The 26,617-nt window shown below is 35.8% G+C and overlaps 1 protein-coding gene across 8 annotated transcripts in view; it reads left to right on the forward strand.

Moving 5' to 3' along the window:
- FUT8 (fucosyltransferase 8) overlaps positions 1-26,617 on the forward strand; it is a 315,512-nt gene that overhangs the window by 124,293 nt on the left and 164,602 nt on the right. For all 8 annotated transcript variants that reach the window (XM_069596833.1, XM_069596835.1, XM_069596832.1 and 5 more), the window contains one exon: positions 24,760-25,188. In XM_069596833.1, coding sequence (XP_069452934.1) covers positions 24,986-25,188 — 203 coding nt within the window. In that variant the 5' untranslated portion in view covers positions 24,760-24,985. The remainder of the gene's footprint in view (positions 1-24,759; positions 25,189-26,617) is intronic.

Below are 26,617 nucleotides of genomic sequence, written 5' to 3' on the forward strand. Positions count from 1 at the left end.
ACAGATTGGGAAAGACTAGAGATCTCTTCAAGAAAATTAGAGATACCAAGGGAACATTCCATGAAAAGATGGGCTCGATCAAGGAGAGAAATGGTATGGACCTAACAGAAGCAGAAGATATTAAGAAGAGGTGGCAAGAATACACGGAAGACTGTACAAAAAAGATCTTCACGACCCAGATAATCATGATGATGTGATCACTAATCTAGAGCCAGACATCGTGGAATGTGAAGTCAAGTGGGCCTTAGAAAGCATCACTACGAACAAAGCTAGTGAAGGTGATGGAATTCCAATTGAGCTGTTTCAAATCCTGAAAGATGATGCTGTGAAAGTGCTGCACTCAATACGCCAGCAAATTTGGAAAACTCAGCAGTGGCCACAGGACTGGAAAAGGTCAGTTTTCATTCCAATTCCAAAGAAAGGCAATGCAAAAGAATGCTCAAACTACTGCACAATTGCACTCATCTCACATGCTAGTAAAGTAATGCTCAAAATTCTCCAAGCCAGGCTTTAGCAATACGTGAACCATGAATTCCCTGATGTTCAAGCTGGTTTTAGAAAAGGCAGAGGAACCAGAGATCAAATTGCCAACATCCGCTGGATCATGGAAAAAGCAAGAGAGTTCCAGAAAAACATCTATTTCTGCTTTATTGACTATGCCAAAGCCTTTGACTGTTTGGATCACAATAAACTGTGGAAAATTCTGAAAGAGATGGGAATACCAGAGCACCTGATCTGCCTCTTGAGAAACCTATAGTCAGGTCAGGAAGCAACAGTTAGAACTGGACATGGAACAACAGACTGGTTCCAAATGGGAAAAGGAGTATGTCAAGGCTGTATATTGTCACCCTGCTTATTTAACTTCTATGCAGAGTACATCATGAGAAATGCTGGACTGGAAGAAACACAAGCTGGAATCAAGATTGCTGGGAGAAATATCAATAACCTCAGATATGCAGATGACACCACCCTTATGGCAGAAAGTGAAGAGGAGCTAAAAAGCCTCTTGATGAAGGTAAAGAGGAGAGCGAAAAAGGTGGCCTAACGCTCAACATTCAGAAAATGAAGATCATGGCATCCGGTCCCATCACTTCATGGGAAATAGATGGGGAAACAGTGTCAGACTTTATTTTTTTGGGCTCCAGAATCACTGCAGATGGTGACTGCAGCCATGAAATTAAAAGACACTTACTCCTTGGAAGAAAAGTTGTGACCAACATAGATAGTATATTCAAAAGCAGAGACATTACTTTGCCAACAAAGGTCCGTCTAGTCAAGGCTATGGTTCTTCTAGAAGTCATGTATGGATTTGAGAGTTGGACTGTGAAGAAAGCTGAGCGCCGAAGAATTGATGCTTTTGAAGTGGGGTGTTGGAGAAGACTCTTGAGAGTCCCTTGGACTGCAAGGAGATCTAACCAGTCCATTCTGAAGGAGATCAGCCCTGGGATTTCTTTGGAAGGAATGATGCTGAAGCTGAAACTCCAGTACTTTGGCCACCTCATGTGAAGAGTTGACTCATTGGAAAAGACTCTGATGCTGGGAGGGATTGGGGGCAGGAGGAGAAGGGGACGACAGAGGATGAGATGGCTGGATGGCATCACCGACTCGATGGACGTGAGTCTGAGTGAACTCTGGGAGATGGTGATGAACAGGGAAGCCTGGTGTGCTGCAATTCATGGGGTCACAAAGAGTCAGACACAACTGAGCGACTGAACTGAACTGATTGAGATTTACTTACTGGTGTATAGGGTGGGGGTGTATAAGAGGACTTAAACATAAAGGAGATTGAAGGGCAGTAGCATAAATGATTAAAGAATTGAGACGATTGTAGATCTATTTTTATTATACTGGTGAAATTTTATTGTATTATTCGGAAATAAACTTCTTGGGAAAATATTTCAAACAGTGACATTTGTAAACTACTTATTAAATTATATTTTGTTGGTTACAGGGCGTGGTTAGAAGAGCTGGTAAAACTGATGGGGGAGCATAGATAATTTTTGTCTTTACAGCATTAATAGTCTTTTATATTGCTAGGTTGTTATGCCATTGTTAAATGAAGTATTTATAACAGTAGATTTTTTTTTTCTGGTAAAGTTATTCTAATTAATGATATTTCACGTGTCCCTTGGAGAAGGAAATGGCAACCCACTCCAGTGTTCTTGCCTGGAGAATCCCAGGGATGATGGAGCCTGGTGGGCTGCCGTCTATGGGGTCACACAGAGTCGGACACGACTGAAGCGATTTAGCAACAGCAGTAGCAGCACGTGTCTCTAAAAATTTTGGATTGGCAAATATGAAAAAAAAATTAGAAAACATTAGATTGACCATTTTCTCTAAAATAGGTTGCGAAAAGATTATTTTGGAGCCTACACAGCAAATGTTTAAGATTTATTCACTGTTTTACATAAAGATTATTCTAAAAAATTATTTGTGTATTAATACTTGGGCCCTCACTTTTAAATGGTTTGTGTGACACCAAAATAATTGTTTGACATTTAATTTAATAGCTTTGGCTAGACAAAGGTTTAGATGCCTGAGCTAAAAATGTGATAATCTCTCTAATAATGTTGCCTAATTTATGACTTGGTTTTATTGGATTGTGTGGAATTACAGACCTGTCTTTAATGTAAATGTTTGCTAATTTGGTGTACCTAATGTGACTGATATGATGTGTTTTAATATATCTTTATTAATGAGCTTGAACATCTGTCTGTTTATATTATAATCACTTGTATCAACAGCATAATACAGTCTTAGGCACAAGAGCTTAACTTACTCGATTTTGAATCCTGTGTCTTCTAGTTCCTAATTATGTGACCTTGAATATGTTTCTGTGACTGATTGGGAGCACAGTATTGTGATAAGGGCATTAATTTTATAGATAAAAGACCTGGACTCTGACCTTCGCTTATACTAGCTTTGTAAATGCTTTAAGCAAATTACTTGATAGCTGTGAGCTATAGTTCCTCATCTGTAAAGGTATGGAGAATTAGAGGTTTTTTTTTTTTTTTTTGAGGAATAAACTGAAATAATTATATAGCACTACAGAAATATAAAACATTAAAATACTTTATCTTCACTTTAAAAAAAATCAAGAATATTTTATTGTTCTAAGATTTTTTTTCCCCTTGGACTTTTTATCTTATAACTGGAAGTTTGTATTTGTTTGGCCATTTGCATTCAACTTGCCTACTTCCCGCATTTGCAGCCTCTAGCAACCATCAATCTATTCTCTATATCTATGAGTTTGGGTTGTTTTTTTTTTTTTTTTTCAAGATTCTGCATGTAAGTGGGATAATGGAGTATTTGTCTTTGTCTGCCTTAGTTTACTTTGCATAATGCCCTCAATTCATCCAGATTGCTTCAGATCGCAAGATTTTCTTCCTTTTTTATGATTGTATACGATTCTGTTGTGTGTGTTTGTTTGTATACTTGTGTGTGCGTGTATGTGTATAAAATCCATTGTGTGTGTGTGTGACTGTATATGTGTATGAATGTATGTATATTTTTTGAGGAACTGCCATACTGTTTTCCATAGTGGCTGCACCAATTTATACTCCTACTAGCAGTACACGAGGGTTCCTTTTTCTCAACATCCTCACAAGCACTTGTTATTTCTTGTCTTTTTGGTAAAAACATGTGAGGTGCTATCTTGTGGTTTTGATTTGCATTTGCTGATTAGTGGTCTTGAGCACCTCTTCCTTTATCTGTTGGCCATTTGTATATTGTCTTTGGAGAAATGTCTATTTAGATCCTATGTCTGTTTTTAAAATGGATTGTTTATTTTTTCTATTGAGTTGTATGAGTTCTTAATATATTTTGGATGTTAATGCCTTATGTATATATGGCTTCCAAGTGTTTTATAGGTTTCCTTTTTATTTTGTTGATGGTTTCCTTTGCTATGCAGAAGCTTTTTAGTTCAGTGTAGTAAGCAACAGTTAGAACTGGACATGGAACAACAGACTGGGTTCCAAATGGGAAAGGAGTACGTCAAGGCTGTATATTGTCACCCTGCTTATTTAACTTCTATGCAGAGTACATCATGAAAAACACTGGGCTGGAAGAATCACAAGCTGGAATCAAGATTGCCAGGAGAAATATCAATAACCTCAGATATGCAGATGACCCCATCCTTATGGCAGAAAGTGAAGAGGAGCTAAAAAGCCTCTTGATGAAAGTGAAAGAGGAGAGCAAAAAAGTTGGCTTAAAGCTCAACATTTTCAAAACTAAGAACATGGCATCTGGTCCCATCACTTCATGGGAAATAGATGGGGAAACAGTGGAAACAGTGGCAGATTTTATTTTTGGGGGGCTCTAAAAATCACTGCAGATGGTGACTGCAGCCATGAAATTAAAAGACACTTACTCCTTGGAAGGAAAGTTATGACCAATCTAGATAGTATATTGAAAAGCAGAGACATTACTTTGTCAACAAAGGTCCGTCTAGTCAAGGCTATGGTTTTTCCAGTGGTCATGTATGGATGTGAGAGTTGGACTGTGAAGAGAGCTGAGTGCCGAAGAATTGATGCTTTTGAACTGGAGTAGACTCTTGAGAGTCCCTTGGACTGCAAGGAGATCCAACCAGTCCATTCTGAAGGAGATCAGCCCTGGGTGTTCTTTGGAAGGACTGATGCTAAAGCTGAAACTCCAATACTTTGGCCACCTCATGCAAAGAGCTGACTCACTGGAAAAGACTCTGATGCTGGGAGGGATTGGGGCATTAGGAGAAGGGGACGGCAGAGGATGAGATGGCTGGATGGCATCACTAACTCAATGGACATGAGTCTGAGTGAACTCGGGGAGTTGGTGATAGACAGGGAGGTGTGGCGTGCTGCGATTCATGGGGTTGCAAAGAGTCGGACACGACTGAGTGACTAAACTGAACTGAACTGAGTCTCACTTGATTATTTTTGCTTTCATTGCCTTTTTTTCATTTGGTGTCAAATTAAAAAAAATATTGCCAAGACTGGTGTCAAGGAGGCATTAAAATTTTATAGTGCCAAGTCAATGGAATTAAGCAAAAGCTGATAACTCCTTTAATTATTGAACTATTAATTAGTTGTAGCTTTTATTTATCAAACCCATACTACATGCTAGCCACCATGACTAGCACTTACATACATATCTTAGTTCAAGACTACTTTAAATATTCATTTAAACTAATAAAAGTAAATAGAGTTAACAGTCTCAACCAATATATAAAAATAGCTATAATTGTAATATATTTTTATTTTATTTGGTCCATAATGAATGTTATTAACTAATTTACAAAGAGGTTAAATTTTGGCCACAATCACACAGCTAGAAAGTTGAGGAGGAAATGGGCAAAAATTGTTCTTAGTGACTCTAAAACTCTCTATTAATTCTCCAGTTATTACATTGCTAAATATTATTGAATGTATCTCCTTGTATAGATATTTTAGTAGTAGCTTTAAGCCTTCCCTGATAGCTCAGTTGGAATCTGCCTGCAATGCAGGAGACCTCAGTTTGATTCTTTGGTTGAGAAGAGCCACTGGAGAAGAGATAGGCTACCCACTCCAGTATTCTTGGGCTTCCCTTGTGGCTCAGCTGGTAAAGAATCAGCCTGCAATGCGGGAGACCTGGGTTCAATCCCTGGGTTTGCAAGATCCCCTGGAGAAGGGAAAGGCTACCTACTCCAGTGTTCTGGCCTGGAGAATTCCATGGACTCTATAGTCCATGGGCTTGCAAACAGTCGGACACGACTGAGTGACTTTCACTTTCACACTTGAAGTATCGCATTAAAAATACATGTAACTTGTTAAAATCTACGGTTATTGAAGTTTTACCAATATGAAGTGTAGAAAATACCTCTAAAGTTCCTTTGCCCTCCTGTCATTTATAATATGATGGTCTTAAAATATCTCCTCTACATATATTTAAAACTGCAACAGACAGTTACACTTTTTGCTTCACTTGTCAAACATAGTGTAGAAAACTCAAGAATAGAGGTTAAGTCTATTATATTTACCCATGTTTTTGCTCTTTTTTATGCTTTCTTCCTTCTGGGATTTATGAGGCAAAAAAAAAAAAAAAAAAAAACCCAGAAAAAACAGACCTCAGAGAACTTACTGCTGTGTTGTTCCTTTAGTCCCTAGATCCTTGCAGGTCTGCCTTTGCTTTCCAAGTTACCTTATATTTTTTAATATAGTGGCTGGGGTTTTTAGCTGTTCTTAGTGGGAGGGATGGGGAGAAGCTCGTGTTTTCCATCTCGGTCTGGAACTGAAAGTTACTTCATTGTACTTTCAATAAATATATATATATATATATATATATAATCGGCTATGCTGGAGTTTTATGTTGTTTTCCTGATCGTGTGCTATTTGGGAGGAAAAAGCTTGGGGCCTTTAAATCTCTGGATTGAATTATACTTGACATATCCTAGTGATAGAGTTGCCCATCACTGGGGTTAAAAAAGTACATATAAAGGAGATTCTCTAGCTGCCCTTTCAATTCTTGGAAGTGAGCAGTTTCTTGATAATAATAATAAAAAAATAGCTGTCATTGATTTTGGTTCTGCCATTTATTGACTTCATGATTTTGGGAACGTTATTTACTCTCAATGTGCCTTAATTTCCTCCACTGTAAAATGGGAATAATAGTACTTGAAAGGTTGTTGAGAAGATTAAATGGTATTATAATTGTAAAGTAATGAGAAAAAATACCTTACATTCAGGAAGAACTGTATAAATGTAGCTGTTATCTTCATTATTCTTAGAGTAATAGGCCCATATGATAGACATTATTACATTCATTTTAAGAATAAAAAATTCAGGCTGAGAGAGAGTAAGATGCCTTGCCTGGTTCTTTTCTGGCCCAGTTCTATATAGGTATTCTTAGGATATACACCCAGAGCTGTATGACCTTACACTGTATGCTTTTCAAGGTATGATGCTATCCATCAACATCATCAAATCCCCCTGCATCCTGTATTTTCACCTAGCATTATGTGTATTTCTCTTCATACTTGACATTTTAACCCAAGCTGTAACATCTCACCAATCATTGTACCATAATTTATCTAACCTTCTCTTATTTTTGAATATAAATTGTCTCTCTGTCATCCATCTGGCTCATGTATTAATGAATGCTCACCAATATCAGTATATTATTTTTTATAATGCAGTAGTAATGATTTACCTTTAAAGGGCTTTATGCCTTTTATATGAAGATAGCAATGTGTTTTATGAAAATGTATATCCCACTAAAAATTTTCAGTAGCATGTTTATTATACTTTTGAATCTCTTGTTCTGTAGAAACTGCTTTAAATCTGTTTGAATCTGAATTTTTGAATCTTTATTGTTATTTAGGAAGAGTTCTGTAGAAAGATTGTGCATCTTTATTCATTAGTTGTATTGTATGAGACTTGGAACTTTTGCCATATGTCTCCTGGCCCTTATTAAATGTAATGTGGGAGGAGTGTACAGGTTATCAAGAGTTGGCTTAAACGTAAGTCTTTGATTTGAAATTATATTTGGATATATTTCTTTCTGAGCATCTACAGTTTACATTTTCTGAATGTAAATATGGATGAATAAAGATGAAATGACTTTGAATCTTAGCTCTAATTCTTCAAAGTCTTTATTTTATTTTTATTTTGCCTAGGATTTTGACTATAGATATTAAAGAATACATGCACACTGTGTAATAGTCATACATTCACTTTTTTGTTCTACAAATATTATTATAGGGCTTGCTTTGTTTTAGACACTGCTCTAAATCCCTGCTCTTCTGATACATACCTTTTAGTATAGAAAAGAAATAAGCCAATAATTATTGGGATAGTGTGATAGAGAATAATGGGGGATGGTGAGTGCTTTTTTTTTTTTTTTAAAGACAAAGTATTGTAGCATTCTTATAGCATTTTATAGTCATTCACTTTTTCTTGCTGCCCAAGGTTCTGCAGCCCACCCTTGGGAATGAATTCTATTGGTCTAAGCATAATGTAATCCCATTTCACTTGTCAGTGGTTGAATTTTCAAGGGATGGGTTGACTCACTCTTGTTTAATAGGATGCGCAGATTTGGGGCAGACTTCTTTTAGTAGTTTCTCTCCTTTATAATTCGAGTGACTAGAACAGTTGTTCTTTTTCACACAATTACTTGTGGCTACAGTTAAGATAGCCAACTTGTTACCACAAAGAGAGCTAGGGTGAGGACAGAAGCTGATATGCCAAGCGGGAAGAATAGATAGATGAAAAGAGTTTTTTGACTATTTCATGGAACAGTTGAATTAGTTAACTTTAAAACCATTTTTTAATCAAGTAATTGATTTCCTTATTTTTAAACAATCATTTCTTTGGCTGTGCTGGGTCTTCGTTGCTGCGTGGGCTTTCTCTAGTTGTGGTGAGTAGGGGCTACTCTCTGGTTTCAGGGCAGGGGTTCTCATTGCGGCAGCTTCTCTTGTTCTGGTGCGTGGGCGCTAGGCTTATGGGCTTCAGTAGTTGGGGCACATGGGTTCAGTAGTGCTGGTGCATGGGTTTAGTTGCTCTTCAGCACGTGGGATCTTCCCAGACCAAGGATTGAATTCGTGTCTCCAGAATTGACAAAGGCGGAATCTTTACCACTGAACCATCAGGGAAGCCCTGATTTCTTTATTTTTAAAGCCATTTTAAGTTGGATTTTCTCTTACTTCTGTCCTAACATGTAATTGATACGTGTTGTCAGGGACTATCCCTGAGAAGAGGGGACGTTTAAGTACAGGTTTGAATTATGAAGAAAAAGCCGAAGGGATTGTAGGTCAGGTAGAAGGTACAGCAAGGGTGAAGATCCCATGATAGGGAAGAACTTTACATATTCTGGAAACTGACAGAAGGCTGGAATACCTAGTTTCTATTGAGCGGGAAAAGATAATAGTATAATACTTATAAATTGCATTACAGTTTCTAAATCATTTTTACTTATTTAATGTTATCTTCACTGTTAAATGAGGATATACTATTATTACCATTTTATATTTTGGTAAACTCCCCATATAGTTATAGCCAGTGATTTATTTGAAATAGTTACTCTTTCTACTTTATCATGTTGGTACATGAGTGTATGTTATGTCCAAAATCCCCTGGAGAAGGGCATGGAATCCCACTCCAATATTCTTACCTGGAGAATCCCATGGGCAGAGGAACCTGGCAGGCTATAGTCTATAGGGTCATAAAGAGTTGAACACGACTGAAGTGACTTAGCACACAGCATACATATGTTATGTATATATTTGATAACCAGATAAAAATGGTAAGATATATGTTTTATTTGAATTTGTTAGTGTTACCACTTTTTGGCAGTATTGATATGTTTAGGGCAGAAGGAACAGATGCCAAGGCCAGTTTTCTGGATCCATTTGAATGGTATAAATTAATTGCATCAGTAAACACAACCTGGTGTGTTGAATTAAAGTGAGTGACATGCTCCTGATAGAAACCATATAAATGTGATTATGTGTTTGCACTTCATAACTAGGAAGGTTAATTTCTAAGATATTAGCTGGTTTTAGTGAACTAATAGAGTATTTTGTGCTCATGTATTCAGGATGCCTGGCATTTTAAATTCATATGTGCATATACTGTGACCTTACTGATAAGTGTACTGTGAAAGCATGATAGATAACTGTAAGTAATGAATAAGAATTGAATTTTGTAATCTTGGTAGTTGCTAAATGAAAATTTCCTTTCCTTTCCTTTCCTTTCCTTTCCTTTCCTTTCCTGTTACTCCCTCTTTTCCCCTTCCAGGCTTTCCCTTCTCTCCCTTTCTGTCTTCCCTTCCTCTCTGCCTTCTCTCCCTTTATTCCACTTATCAGCTTAGTTATTTAGATTTCAGCTGTCATTAAAGGACCATTTTAATTTATGATTCTATTTTTACTTGTTTTTTCCTACTTCTTCCTTAAATTATGAAACAAAATGTTGTTACTGCTCTTTTCACATATATGGAGAATAGACAGAAAGATTTTAGGTAAAATCTTTACTTAATTTGAAAATGAATTAAGATCAGTTGAGAATATATTTAAATAAATAGTTGTGGACTTGTATTAATCTGGAATTGACTTGAATTATATATACATAGGGCTTATTTATACTTTATAATTGATAATTAGCTTTTCTCTAAAAGTTTAATTTGATTTCCTTTTATCAACCTGATGCCTTTGAAATATAACAGTTAAGCTTAACCTTTGCTACATTATAGTAATCATTCTTTAAATTTGTTGAAAATGATTTTAATTTTCTTTTGAAGTTTTAGGTTTATTCTGTTACATTGAATTACTTTAAGGAGCACTCTGTAACAATGATTTGCTGTTTACTCTTTCAGTTACTAAAAAATCATCCTAAAGATGATAGCTCTCTAAACTATAGTATACATTTATTATAATCTAAGGAATCATTATTATTTGAATATTTATGATCCTTTCTTTTGGACTGAGAAGAAGTTAGGTTACTAGGAAGATACAGAGAAGTTTCATTGTTAGTTTTATAGTTACTTCAGCAGATTCTCATTTTCTTTGAAATGTGTAAAAAATAGAATTTTCACATTAACAATTGGATTGAAGTTGATCATATCTATAGAATAATTACTTTTGATTTCTTTCATTAAAAGTAAGTATGTATACTGATGATTTTGCTGAGGAAAATCTCATAGAAACTCAAAATGCAAGCAAATAATTTAACCATTTGCTGAGTTAGCATTCTTCAGTTATTGGCATTTTCAGTTACATTCACAAGACAGTTTAAATTTTATTGAAATTTTTCTAATAGATTTCTCAACTCTATTGAAGCATTACTTACATGAGCAAAAGGTACATATAGTAAGTGTACACTTAGATGATTTTTCTTAAATCTGTACCTTCATACAACTGTCATTCCCCTTTTTAATCGGTTGTATGCATGCTCCCTGGAAATCAGTAATCTGATTTTAGTCACTGTGTGTTAGTTTCTCTGTTCTAGAACTTCATAAACGTGTATTTTTGTGCCTGGCATCTTTCAACAGGCGTATTTTTGAGATTCATCCATGTTGTTTTGTAAATCAGTAGTTCCTGTTAGTCGCTCTGTCGTGTCCAACGGTTTGCGATCCCATAGGCTATAGTTAGCCAGGCTCCCCTGTCCATGGAATTCTCCAGGCAAGAATATTAAGTGAGTAGCAATTCCCTTCTCTAGGGGATCTTTCCAACCCAGGGATTGAATCCACGTCTCCTGCATTGCAGGCAGATTCTTTACCATCTGAGCTACCAGGGAAGCTAGTTCCTATTTACTGCAGAATAATATTCCATTTATGTGAACCTGTTACCTGTTGATTAGACACTTGGATTTTTTTCAAAGTTTGATTCATTGATAAAGTGGCTGTGGTGTCTTCTATAAACATTTGGTGGAATTCACACATAAAGCCATGTGGACCTAGAGTTTTGTTTCTGGGAACATTTACTAATATACATTCATTATCTTTAATAGATATAAGGCTTATACCTATTTAGGTTATCTATTCTTTTTTGAATAGCAGTTGGCATTGGCAGTTTGTTTAAGAATTTTATCTATTTCGGGTCTGGTTTCATATATATTGACCCTAAGTTGTTCATAATATTTCATTATTATCCTTTTGTAGAATCTGTAATGATGCTTCCCTTTTCATCCCTTATATTGGCAATTTATGTCATCTTTTTTCCCTAGATTAGTTCATCTAGAATATTATTAATTTTATTGATCTTTTCAAGGAACTAGTTTTTAGTTTCATCAATTTTTTTCTTGTATTGTTCATCTGTTTTATATTTTATTGATAGAGTTTACACTGTAAAGCTTTTTTGTTGTTCAGTCATTCAGTCGTGTCTGACTCTTTACTACTGCATGGACTGCAGCATGCCAGGCCTCCCTGTCCATCACCAACTCCCAGAGTTTACCCAAACTCATGTCCATTGAGTCAGTGATACCGTCCAACCATTTCATCCTCTGTTGCCATCTTCTCCTCCTGCCCTCAATCTTTCCCAGCATCATGGTCTTTTCCAGTGAATCAGCTCTTTGCATCAGGTGCCAATGTATTGGAGCTTCAGTTTCAGCCATCTGTCCTCTCAATGAATATTCAGGGTTGATTTACTTTAGGATTAACTGGTTTGATCTTGTAGTCCAGGAGACTCTCAAGAGTCTTCTCCAGCACCACAGTTTGAAAGCATCAATTCTTGGGCTCTCACCCTTCTTTATGGTCCAAATCTCACATCTGTATGTGACTACTGGAAAAACAATAGCTTTGACTAGACGGACTTTTGTTGGAAAAGTGATTACTCTGGTTTTTAATACGCTGTCTATGTTTGTTATAGTTTTTCTTCAGGGAGCAGATGTCTTAATTTCATGGCTGCAGTCACCATCTGCAGTGATTTTGGAGCCCAAGAAAATAAAGTATCTCACTGTTTCCATTTTTTCCCCATTTATTTGCCATGAAGTGATGGAACCAGATGCCATGATCTTAATTTCTTTTAATGTTGAGTTTTAAGCCAGCTTTTTCACTCTCCTGTTTCACTTTCATCAAGAGACTCTTTAGTTCCTCTTCACTTTCTGCCATAAGGGTGGTGTCATCTGCATATCTTAGGTTATTGATATTTCTCGAGGCAATCTTGATTCCAGCTGTGCTTCATCCAGTCCGACCTTTCCCATGATGTACCATGCATATAAGTTAAATAAGCAGGGTTAAGCTTTTACCTATTTCACCAAACTTTCAAATGCCTGCCTACTTCTTGAAATATAATGTAGACTTTAAAACTATATTGTTTTTTCTGCTTGTCACACATACATCTTGTGACTTGGTTGTAAACTCTATAATATTTGTGATTTTAGTTTTAAAGAATCAAATTTATTTTACTTTTGAATTAAATTTATTTTAAAAGAGATTAAGATGCAGCATGCTTGGGGCTGGTGCATGGGGATGACCCAGAAAGTTGTTATGGGGAGGGAGGTGGGAGGGGGGTTCATGTTTGGGAATGCATGTAAGAATTAAAGATTTTAAAATTTAAAAAATAAAAAACTAAAATTAAAATAAATAAATAAATAAATAAAATAAAATATTCATTGCAAAAAAATAAAAAATAAAAAAAAAATAAAAGAGATTAAGAATGAGGAAAAATTTCATTTATACGTATTCATACATTTATTCATTGTTTGCATTCAAATTTCCATCCACAATCATTTTCTTTCAGTCTGAAAAGCACCCTTTTAAGTATATCTTGTAGTGTGTATCTGTTGGTAACAAGTTCTTTCAGCTTTTGTTTCCAGAAAATGTATTTATTTTGCTTTTATCTTTTAAAATCTTTTTATTTTAGAATTACAAAAAATTTTCAAAGAAAGAGTTTTCATACACTTTTTGTCAAGGCTAGCCTAATGTTAACATCTTACATAGTCATAGTGCATTTGTGAAAAATGTTGAATTAACAAGGTGCAATATTATTTGCTAGACTACACACTGTATTTGAATTTTACCAGTTTCTCCATGGTGTCCCTTTTCCAAGATCTAATCCTCGATACTGTGTCTCCTTAGGCCTCTCTTATCTGTGACAGTTAGTTGCTTCATTATTTTTTCATGACCTTGATAATTTTGAAGAGTATATTAGGGTCAGGTATTAATATTTGGTTGGATGTCTCTCGTTTTGGGGTTTTTTGGTAGTTTTCCCATTTTTAGACTGAAATTTGGGTTTGGGGGTTGAATACCACAGAGATAATGTGCCATTCTTCTGTACCAATTAGAGTTGTTTCATCGCTGTAAAAATTTTCCTGAAACACCTTGGTGATGAGCCCTTACTTACACCTTCAGTCCTTGGCAACAGCTGATCTATGTTTCATTCTGTAGTTTTCTTTTTTCCATAATATCAGATAAATGAATCACACAATATGTGTCTTTTGGTTCTATCTTCCTTCACCTAGGAAAATGTCTTTTTAAGATTCACCCGTTTTGTTGAGTGGGCCAATATTTTGTTCCTTTTTATTGCTGAGTAGTAGCCCTTTGTTTTTGATAGATTATCATTTGTTTTGATAAATGAATGTTCTCATTCACTTATTGAAGGCCATGGCGATTTTCTCTCCAATTTTTGTCTATTTATATATGAAGCGGCTATAAACATTTATGTAGCAGTTTTTGTGAGAATATGAGCTTTCATTTTCCTTGAGGTGATACCTAGATAGGAGTGGGAATCTTGTGTAAGTGTATATTTTTAACTTTGAAACCTTAAACTTCTTAAAGCAAACATTGGAGAAAATATATTGACCTTGGATTTGGCATTGAAGTTTTAGATATAATAGCTAAACCACAGTCTATCAAAAATTATATTCAAACAAAAGATTAAATTTTGCTGCATTCAGGACACTGTTAAAATGCAAAGACAAGTTACAGACTGGTGGAAAACAATTGAAAAGTTACATATCTGATTATAGACATGTATCAAGAATATATAAAGAACTCTTAAATCTCAAATGTAAACAATCTAATATATAAATGGACTAAACATCTCAATGGACATGTCACCAAAGAAGCTATATGGATGGAAAATAGGCAGAGGAATAGATGATTACATGCTTAGAGAAATTGAATGCAAATGAAATCTGCATTGAGGCACCACTACACATCTATCAGAATTTCTTTAAAAATGGAAAATACCAAATGCTGGAGAAATTGCAGAGTACAGGAACACTAATTTTTTGCTAGTAACAATTTAGGATGTAAATTAAGGATGAAGAAGTTGCTTTGGAATACAGTTTGGCATTTTCTTATAAATACATATTTTTCATATGACCCAGCATTCTCAATCCTAGATATTTACCAAAGTTAAATGAAAGATTACAAAAACTTGCTCTTCTGTTTGAAGGTATTGTGAGTTCAGTTCAGTTGGTCAGTCATGTCCTACTCTTTGCGACCCCATGAATCGCAGCATACCAGGCCTCCCTGTCCATCACCAACTCCCAGAGTTCACTCAGACTCATGTCCATCGAGTCAGTGATGCCATCCAGCCATCTCATCCTCTGTCGTCCCCTTCTCCTCCTGCCCCCAATCCCTCCCAGCATCAGAGTCTTTTCCAGTGAGTCAACTCTTCACCTGAGGTGGCCAGAGAACTGGAGTTTCAGCTTTAGCGTCATTCCCTCTAAAGAAATCCCAGGGCTGATCTCCTTCAGAATGGACTGGTTGGATTTCCTTGCAGTCCAAAGGACTCTCAAGAGACTTTTCCAACACCACAGTTCAAAAGCATCAATTCTTCGGCACTCAGCTTTCTTCACAGTCCAAATCTCACATCCATACATGACCACAGGAAAAACCATAGCCTTGACTAGATGGACCTTTGTTGGCAAAGTAATATCTCTGCTTTTGAATATTTTATCTAGGTTGGTCATAACATTTCTTCCAAGGAGTAAGTGTCTTTTAATTTCATGGCTGCAGTCACCATCTGCAGTGATTTTGAAGCCCCCCAAAATAAAGTCTGCCACTGTTTCCACTGTTTCCCCATCTATTTCCCATGAAGTGATGGGACCAGATGCCATGATGTTTGTTTTCTGAATGTTGAGTTTTAAGCCAACTTTTTCACTTTCTACTTTCACTTTCATCAAGAAAGAAGTGAAGAAGTGAAAGCTTTCCACTTTCACTTTCATCAAGAAGTGAAAGCTTTTTAGTTCCTCTTCACTTTCTGCCATAAGAGTGGTGTCATCTGCATATCTGAGATTATTGATATTTCTCCCGGCAGTGTTGATCACAGCTGTGCTTCTTTCAGCCCAGCGTTTCTCATGATGTACTCTACATATCAGTTAAATAAGCAGGGTGACAATATATAGCCTTGACATACTCCTTTTCCTATTTGGAACCATCCTATTGTTCCATGTCCAGTTCTAACTGTTGCTTTCTGACTGGCATATAGGTTTCTCAAGAGGCAGGTCAAGTGGTCTGGTATTCCCATCTCTTTCAGAATTTTGAAGGTATTGTCAGTGGATAGCAAAGGGTATTTGCCATTTCTTTTTATTTCAGCACTTTTTAAAGATAGTGTTCTGTTGCCCACTAGCTTGTATTTTTTTCTGATAAGCCCCCTGAAATTCTCTTTGTAGCACCTGTGTATTTTCCCCGTGTGACTAATCTTCTTCTCCAAATTATGGTTTTATTTGTATTTAAAAGTACATTGGAAATTCTGCATGTGCCCATGACTAAGCTAGTTTTCAATATGTTACTTCAAGTTTGATGATAGGTTTTGTTTTGAGAAGTCCTTTTTTGAACTGAATGCCAAAATGGGGGGAATGCCTGTACACTTCTAACTGGCCCTCAAGCGATTAATGTAAATTGTTTTCTTGCTAATGATGATGAGTGACTTTAAAGTTTTAGCACCTGACCAGATTTTAGTTCACAATGATAGTTACTTTAAGGTGACATGACTGTGCTGAAAGCTGTTAAACACTGTAGTATCTGAAGATAAGTGCTGTTAACAGTGGCTGCTTGAAAAAGTTACTTTTTTTTAAGTCCAACTTTCCAATTTTTTTCTTTCTGTATAATTTTCTCTGAGTAATTTTTTTTAAAAACTGACATGTTACATTGTATTAGTTTTAGGTATACAACATAATGATTTGATACATGTATATTGTGAAATGATTACTGTATGAAATCTGGTTGACATCTGTCACCATATATAGTTACAGTATTTTTCTTGTGATGAAGATATTTTCTATCTGTCTTCAAATTCACTTAACTTTTCCTCTGCAGTGTCTAATACGCTCTTAATCATTACCAGAGAATTTTTAAATTTTCTAGATTAAAAAAAATGATTGATGTTGCCTTTTTGTTAGTTCTTATTTCTTTTATCAATGTATTCATTTTCTAAAATTTAAATCCTAGCATATATTTTTAGTAATTGTTTTAGGGTCCTTATCTGCTGTTACCATCACTTTGTCTTCTGGGTCTGTTTTAAATTGACTGATTTTCTTCTTGGTTATGGGCCACATTTTCCTGCTTGTTGCTTCATAGAAAAAATATACATTTCTTGAAAAGTAATTCATAATTTCTTCAACCATGTTTCTATTGATAAGCAATTATGTTATTTGTAGTTTTAAATTGTTGCAAACAATGTTTTAATGAATATCCTTCTGCTGTGTTTTGTTCACATGTTAAAATTCCTCTTGGTATAAATTTCTGCTAGTGGAATTTCTCATCAAAGGACCCGTTTATGCAAATATTTGACATATTATGCCATATTTCCCTTTCCATAGGATGTACATATTTTATATTAAATAAATACTGAATTTAAGTTAAATAAGTACTGCATTATTTTTAAGTTTAGAAGAAAATCCTGTAACAAACATGGTTCATGGCAGAACACGCCAGGCTCCTAGAGATTTGGTTCTGTAGCACGTTGTCACAGATTCATCTTTTGACCTTAACCTTAGTAAACCCACTTGAATGTAACTCTTGGAAACTTTCACATAATCAGATGCTAGAAGAAGTAGATATTGTGGTCATTTTTTTTATATTTTGAATATGCGTGTGTGCTAAGTTGCTTCGGTTGTGTCCGACTCTTTGCAACCCTGTGGACTATAGCCCGCCAGACTCCTCTGTCGATGGGATTCTCCAGACAAGAATACTGGAGTGGGTTGCTATTTCCTTCTCCAGATATGCTGAGTATAAGAAAAGTTAATTTGATAGTGTTGTAATAGTACTACAGTTTGTTGTTGTTCCTTCTAATGGAATGGTTACACTATTTTTAAGGAATTAATTGGGTGATATTGTTTATATTTAGTTTTTACTGAATTAATCAGAATATTAATTGCTATAAGAAGAGGCTTTTGGGGGGGCTTGTTTTAGTGACAGTACTGCCCTTGCAATTTGAATCGACTAGAATATTATCCTCGAGGGTAGAAATTTTTTTGTCTTTCTTGTTGTTGCAGAAACCTAAAATTCCCAAGTGCTGCCTTATTTTTGGTTTGGGGCTTGAAATGCTGGAGTGTTTGCTCTTTTTTCTAGTCACCGCCGGTAGCCTTTAACAGCTTTTTGAATACCACAGGTGATCTCTCTCCATGTTCTTTGTAATTTTTGGTTAGTTGCTGGACAGTGTGAACTTTATATAGTTAAGGGTCTGTATTTTATTGCATTTCTTTAAAGAACATTGAGTTTTATTTTGATAGGCATTTATTTCCTTTTGGATCACTTTGAGCTTGCTTTTACAACTTGTTTTTAAGTTTTATTGTAAATCTTGTTAGCATAGCCTTTATTCTGTGGCTGGAGTCATTAGACTTGTCTCATGAACAGATCTGGGCTACAGCCCTTGAGCTAAGAATGGACTTTACATTTTTAAACAGTTGTAAAGAAACAAGAATAAAAGCTAAGAATATGTGGTAGAGACTGTATGTGTCCCACATAGTCTGAGATATTTACTGTCTTGTTCTTTACAGAAAACATTTTCTAATCTTTGCTCTAAGACTTGCTTAATCCTAACTTATAAGATGTTTTATTTCTTGGCTTTCTACTGAATATCCCAGGTTTTCTGTGATATTTTCATTCTGTTTGATTGGAACTCATATGTCTTCCCTTTATAAAATCTCTGAAAGATGTACAGCTTTCAGCTACATTTAATTTTTCTTTCCCTGGTATTCTTTGCAAGTCTCATGTGGTCTTACTATGCGTGCAGAACTTAGTATCTAGCCGGAGACTCTGAGGATCACCTCTGCACATTTCTGGAGCCTTTTCTCTGGGTAGCTGTTTTCACTTTGGTACACTGGCTCACAGATTCCAGCCACCTTACATTACCTTAACTTTTTTTATTTTAATTTTATTTATTTTAAAATAAGATAATGTTTTAATACAATATATTTTTAAACTAAAGTTAAGTTTTAAAAACATGAGTTGACCATGTATTTCTGGGTTTATTTTTGGACTCTCTATTCTATCCCATTGGTGTCTGTGCTGGTATCATACTGTGTTTTTTTTTTTTAACTTTCTATTTTATGTATGGCTGAGTCACTCTGTTGTGCACCTGGAACTATTAAAACATTGTTAATTGGCTATACTCTATAAACTTTTTTTGTCTCTTATCTTTTCACCTCAGAAAGATAGCTGTGCTTTGCTTGAATTATCCATTTTTGTTCTAGTGTTCAATAACGTTTAGTTAGAACCCTGCAGTGAACATAGGACTTACATTTGGTTGTTGACCTTCTCTCAGGTATTACAGTCTTGTCTGACCTTTGCCCAATGTCTGAAAACTGTTTTCCTAAATTTTTTTCTTTTTCTTTTAGTTTTCTAGTTGTTTATATGTGAGGACAAGTCTAGCATCAGTTATTTTTTCATGGTGAGAAGTGGAAGTTTGTTTCAGTTCAGTTCAGTTGCTCAATCGTGTCCAACTCTTTGAGACCCCATGGACCGCAGACCACAGCACACCAGGCCTCCTTGTCCATCACCAACTCCCAGAGCTTATTCAAACTCATGTCCATTGAGTTGGTGTTGCCATCCAACCATCTTATCCTCTGTCATCCCCTTCTCCTCTCACCTTCAATCTTTCCCAACATCAGGGTCTTTTCCAATGAGTCAGTTCTTCACATCAGGTGGCCCAAGTATTGGAGTTTCAGCTTTAGCATCAGTTCTTTCAATGAAAATTCAGGACTGATTTCCTTTAGGATGGACTCATTAGATCTCCTTGCAGTCCAGGGGACTCTCAAGAGTCTTCTCCAACACCACAGTTCAAAAGCATCAATTCTTCGGTGCTCTGCTTTCTTTGTAGTCCAACTCTCTCATCGATACTTGATCACTGGAAAAACCATAGCCTTGACTAGACAGACCTTTGTTGGCATAGTAATGTCTCTGCTTTTTAATATGCTATCTAGGTTGGTCATAACTTTTCTTCCAAGGAGCAAGCGTCTTTTAAGAAGTCTGGTTAGTAAACATTGATAGAAATGCTTTTAGACTTTTGATATATTATAAATTAATAATTATACTTTTTAAAAATATCTTATTTGTTGTAAATTGAATTTAATTTTTATAGATTTGTAAAGAGGTATTAGCAGGATATTAAGGAAACTGATTAAGATTCAGTTCTGTTCTGCATCTTGAATGCCTACTCTGTGTCTCAGACTTTGTACATCTTGCTGGGGACAGAAAAAGTAACATGTGATTTGAAGGCCAGGTACTCAGTCTGGTAGGGAGAGTAGACTTATGTATTATCTATTGCTGCATGACAGATTACCCTAAGACTAAGTGGTTTAGAAAACTTAATCTCTTGGCCAGGAATCCGGCCATGGCTTTAGCTGGATCTTCTGGCTCAGGATCTTTCAAAAACCTGAAATTAAAATGTCAGTCAAGCTGCAGTGGTATCAAGGCTTGACTGGTGGAGGATCCATTTCCAAGTTCACTGACATGGTTGTTGGCAGGGATCGGTTCCTTTCCACATGGGCCTCTTGACAGGGCAGCCCACAGTGTGGTAGCTTATATCTCTTGTAACCTTATCTCAGAAGTGAAATTCTGTCATTTTCACTGTATTCCATTTAAGAAGTAAGTCCTTAGGTCCTGCCTACACTCAGAAGGAGGGGATTACACAAAGATACGGATATAGGACACTAGGATCGTTAATAGCCATTTTAGAAATTGCCTTAATAACCCATGGTATATAAATTGCATAAAATATTATAACTGGGTCTATAAAATAATGTTTTGTTTTATAAAGAAATAAAGTTTCAGAAGGAAACCTGGCACATTTTGATCCATTTACTATTTGCAGATGAAGGGTTGTATGTGAATCTCAAACAGAAATGAATTCATAAATACTTGACAAGAAAACAACCCACTCAGAAGAAATCTCAGCAAATACTGTTTATAAATTTTAGTCAGAAATTAGCTCATATTGTTAATGTTGAAATATTTTTGCTAATAATTTGAAATATTTTCATTAATAAATTCATCCACAAATTAACTGAGTGTCTCATTTCAAAGGCTGTACACACTTCCTATAGCTATCTCATTGTCTTTGCAAAGAGAATTCTAGATGAGGAAAAAATTAAGACATAGAGAATTATTTTTAATGGTGAAAGGTAACCATAAGATTGCTGATTTTATTGGCTTTTTAGACCAGTTTATTTTAATACTTAAGGGGGTGTCTTGTAAAATATATGTTAATAATAATAAACCCTAAAGTTGTTGAATGATTTTATTTTCCTTATAATGGCACTGTCCTCTGCATTCTACATTCGTATTTGCTTTCTGGAGCATAAAATGCAGTTGAGGTTGATGTGCCCAGATTTTGTATCATGTATCATAGAGGCACATGCCGTTATGACATCTTCACTCACTCATTCATTTATTTAAAAAAATATTTGTAATTAAGTTTTAAATACTGTTCTAAGTACTTTGGATATGTCAGTGAACATGGATAAAAATCATTAAGTTAACATTTTGGTTGGTACAGTTCAAAAATAAACAAACATGATAGGTAAGTAAGCACACATTCATTATAGATAAGAAAAAAATTATATATGTACTCTTTTAAACCATACTAAGGAAAATTACATAGAAAGCTACTTGGTTTTCAGCTTATTTTTGTTGATCACTTTTTAAAATATTGATTAAGACAACAAACTTTGGGGAAATATTCTCTCTAAAGACAGAATTAAAATCATGCTATTAATTAAGAAATGACCATGTTTTACTCCTACAATAATTTCTTGCTTTTGATATGCAATATCAATATTACTCTAAAGTGCAGTAATTTGATGGGTTTCCGAGGTGGCTCAGCAGTAAAGAATCTGCCTGCCGATGCAGGAGTTGCTGCAGACGCAGATTCGATTCTTGGGTCAGAAATATACCCTGGAGGAGGAAATGGCAAACCACTCCAGTATTCTTGCCTGGAAAATTCCATGGACAGAGGAGCCTGGCGGGCTCCAGTCCATGGGATCACAAAGAGTCGGACATGACTGAGCAACTAAGCACAATTTCTCCTCTTCCACGTACTAATTTAATATCTTAAGTATTTTTGGTGGTTTATAAAATCCCAAAGCACTTGGTATGACAAAATTATGTTTCTGTAAACTTGTTACTGTTCGAATTATTTTATCCTTTTGCTGGCTTTGAATATTTATGATAATTGTTATAATTTTAAGTAAAATGTTACAGCACATCTTTTATTATTTGTTATTGAGGTGATTCTTGTTTAGAAAACTCTATACTTTTGTTTACCACATTTGTCTTTCTAGGTTAGTTTTTTCTATGAAGGGGAAGATTTAACACTTTTAATGTCTTATTGGTAAAGGTCAGTTTTCATTCCAATCCCAAAGAAAGGCAATGCCAAAGAATGCTCAAACTACCGCACAGTTACACTCATCTCACACACTAGTAAAGTAATGCTCAAAATTCTCCAAGCCAGACTTCAGCAATATGTGAACCGTGAACTTCCAGATGTTCAAGCTGGTTTTAGAAAAGGCAGAGGAACCAGAGATCAAATTTCCAACATCCGCTAGATCATGGAAATAAAGCAAGAGAGTTCCAGAAAAACATCTATTTCTGCTTTATTGGCTATGCCAAAGCCTTTGACTCTGTGGATCACAATAAACTGTGGAAAATTCTGAAAGAGATGGGAAGACCAGACCACCTGACCTGCCTCTTGAGAAACCTATAGTCAGGTCAGGAAGGAACAGTTAGAACTGAACATGGAACAACAGACTGGTTCCAAATAGGAAAAGGAGTACGTCAAGGCTGTATATTGTCATCCTGCTTATTTAACTTCTATGCAGAGTACATCATGAGAAATGCTGGGCTGGAAGAAGCACAAGCTGGAATGAAGATTGCCGGGAGAAATATCAATAACCTCAGATATGCAGATGACACCACCCTTATGGCAGAAAGTGAAGAGGAGCTAAAAAGCCTCTTGATGAAAGTGAAAGAGGAGAGTGAAAAAGTTGGCTTAAAGCTCAACATTCAGAAAATGAAGATCATGGTATCTGGTCCCATCACTTCATGGGAAATAGATGGGGAAACAGTGGAAAGAGTGTCAGACTTTATTTTTCTGGGCTCCAAAATCACTGCAGATGGTGACTGCAGCCATGAAATTAAAAAACGCTTACTCCTTGGAAGAAAAGTTATGACCAACATAGATAACATATTCAAAAGCAGAGACATTACTTTGCCAACAAAGGTCCATCTAGTCAAGGCTATGGTTTTTCCAATGGTCATGTATGGATGTGAGAGTTGGACTGTGAAGAAAGCTGAGTGCCGAAGAATTGATGCTTTTGAACTGTGGTGTTGGAGAAGACTCTTGAGAGTGTCTTGGACTGCAAGGAGATCCAACCAGTCCATTCTGAAGGAGATCAGCCCTGGGATTTCTTTGGAAGGAATGCTGCTAAAGCTGAAACTCCAGTACTTTGGCCACCTCATGTGAAGAGTTGACTCATTGGAAAAGACTGATGCTGGGAGGGATTGAGGGCAGGAGGAGAAGGGGACGACAGAGGATGAGATGGCTGGATGGCATCACTGACTCGATGGATGTGAATCTGAGTGAACTCCGGGAAATGGTGATGGAGAGGGAGGCCTGGCGTGCTCCAGTTCATGGGGTCGCAAAGAGTCAGACACAACTGAGCAACTGAACTGAATGTCTATTGGTTTAGCTTAGTATTGAGTAGAATGTATTATAGGTTCAACATATGGTAAGACAACATTTTACAGTGGTGCATGTATTGTCAGACAGTATAATAATACACAAACATTAATACTTCTTTTGTCAACTTACTGAATTAAATACATCCCTTAGGCCAGTAGGGTGGATTTTTTAAATTGAGATTTGGGGTTCAAAAGGACAAAAATAGTAGTCATGTTCTTTAATTGTTGAAACCGTTTCTTCAACTTTTCTGTGTAGTCTTTCATAACTACTTAATTAATGGTTAAGCACCCATCACATTGTTTTATATGTAGAAACTATTTCTTTTCTCTCTTTTACAAGGACCTCAGTGCCTGGAAATAAGACTTTTCTTACATAGCTCTGAACTTGTCAAATGGTATTAAAGTTATATCTTTGCCTACAGGTATTTTTCTTGGGGAGAAAATTGTTTGGTTTCCAAAAAATTCAAAGCTTCATGATATGGAAGTGACAAATGAAACCAATAACCTAGCTTGAGACAGCATGTCCATTTTGTAGTGTAAGATGCACAGTAACTAGAATTTACCTGGTATTAGACTTCTGTTGCAATTGTTGATATTTAAAAAAAATTTGAGGAAGGAATAATCTGCCATAATCCATATGCATCTTTGCTTATGAATCTTTGCTTATGTTTGGAGTGGTTGCCGGCTGTATAATAGCTGTGATAACCTTTACTTGGCTAATTGCCTGTCACCTGCAGAGTGAAATGGTATGACAGCTGAGCAGTGAGAAGGGGGTGGAGTTTAAATTTTGTGGAAATGAATTTAGTCATACAGAGACCATGTTTCAGTTTGAGATAATGGAAAAATCAGCCCAGAATATGTAGTTAAGTACATTTGGTTTGGTTTTGAGTGAATTTTCAAAGATACAGTCTTTAAATCTCAGTATCTGTGCTATATTGCACAGTGATGTTAGAAGGAAAAGTAATAATGGCGTTTGGAGGACTTTCAATCTTAGAGCTAATTAATTTATGTTGTAGAGCCTTGATTTAATATGGAGATGTAAAAGCTTTTCCTTTTTCCTTGTTACATTATTTGCCAACCTATTGGCTACTTAAAACCAATATGTTTCTTTTAACTCCATGAATTTCAGCTTATGGTATTTTATACATCCTAAATAATTTAAATAATTTCCTTCTCTTTCCACAGCATGTAGAGTCCATGAAGCACAGGAAAATAAAACTACCTACTCATACCACCAGGAGGATCTCTTGAAAAGAGTCACCATAGGACTACAGGAGAGACTAATTTGTCTGAAGCATCATGTGTTGAAACAACGGAAGGCTACAACCTTTGCACTGGTTAGAAACAGAGTGATGATGTTTTTAATTCTTTGAGCTCCAGGACCCCAGGAGAGTGAGTTGAAACTCTGAAAATGCGGCCATGGACTGGTTCCTGGCGTTGGATCATGCTCATTCTTTTTGCCTGGGGGACCTTGCTATTTTATATAGGTGGTCACTTGGTACGAGATAATGACCACCCTGATCACTCTAGCCGAGAACTGTCCAAGATTTTGGCAAAGCTTGAACGCTTAAAACAGCAAAATGAAGACTTGAGGCGAATGGCTGAATCTCTCCGGTAGGTTCCAAGAAACTGGGAAGAATGGTGAAATATTGTACTTGGTTTTTAGGTGTAGGGCTTCAGCCAGCTATTAAAAAAACACTTAATGATTTCTGTAAACTGCTATTTTTGCAAAAATTTAAATATCTTAGTAAGGTACTTTTTGTACTACTTCTCTATGTGGTTACCATAGAGAATTACTCTAGCACATCTTGTATTTACATATGAATTTTAGTATAGAAAAACTGTGCTATTCAATTTATGTACTTATATTTTATTTCAAATTATCTTCAACATTTTGATAATTTTAATTAAGCTTTGTATGATTTGAATTAGTCCATTTTAAAATGTTCATCATGGACTATAATAAACACACTGTAATAATTGAGAGACTAAGTTAGTCTAACTGTAACTTATGAAATGAAAAAAATTCATTCTTAAAACAACTGTATCTGGAATCTAGAGATTTATTATAGTTGCTACTTCTAGTCTATTAAAAAATGTGACAAATATCTGTTAGTCATCAACTTTGGGGAAAAACAAAGTTCTGTATTTTGGGAGTCAAGTGAACGAGGTGTTAAATAGATAATCTCTATATTTGTTTTCAAAGTTATTGAATTTAGAAGTTCTTTAGTATCTTCTCATTCCTCATACTTAAATGTGAAAGTGATTGTATAGTTAATGCTTGCTGTCTCTCAAGACAGCAGTCGAAGATTTGAGAAGATGAAAAATTGAGACTCATCTACAGGTGGTAATTGGCTCTAAGGGAAGTAGTGTAGAGAAAAAGAATACTAAGTCATTTCTTTTTTGAGAAACAAATAAACTGAGGAGTTGAAAGTGGAAGTGTTCTGTTGTGCATGGAGCCTTCAGAGTAATTGGAGAAAGAGAACTGAGAGAGTGATGCTGTGGAGGCTGAGGAGCTGTCTCACATTTCTACATTCTGTGAGGAAATGTAGGTGGCAGCATCATCTACCCTTGGTGCCTCACTGCCCTTCACTCTTTACTTAGAACTCAGTTCTTTCCTTTTGTTTAGTTCCATAACTTTTCTTCACCCTGATATTATTTTTGATCTCTTTATGTTCTTTGGAAAGCTGGGATATCTGTTAAATGAGTTTTACAACAATGAATGAAACATCATCCCTGTTATTTGTAGGAGTAGTACCAATCAGCAAAGTACAAAGTAATCAGGAATTAGAAAGCAGACAGATAACTTTTTGAAATTTGTGTATCATTTTATTTCCTTGTTGAGAAGAGCCAGGGAGGATCATGGAAAGGATGGTCTTTCAGTAGAGTCTAACTCGTTTGTTATGGGAACCAAAGATTGATAATTAGAAGATGGTAACAATAGCTGTCATTTGTTGAGAGTTTATTTTGTGCCAAGTACTATGCCAAGGACTTTATATGGATTATCTCATTGAATTCCGCAACTTTTTGATGGAATGCTGGT

This window comes from Ovis canadensis, chromosome 7, assembly GCF_042477335.2.
Source record: "Ovis canadensis isolate MfBH-ARS-UI-01 breed Bighorn chromosome 7, ARS-UI_OviCan_v2, whole genome shotgun sequence".
NCBI classification, from domain to species: Eukaryota; Metazoa; Chordata; class Mammalia; order Artiodactyla; family Bovidae; genus Ovis; species Ovis canadensis.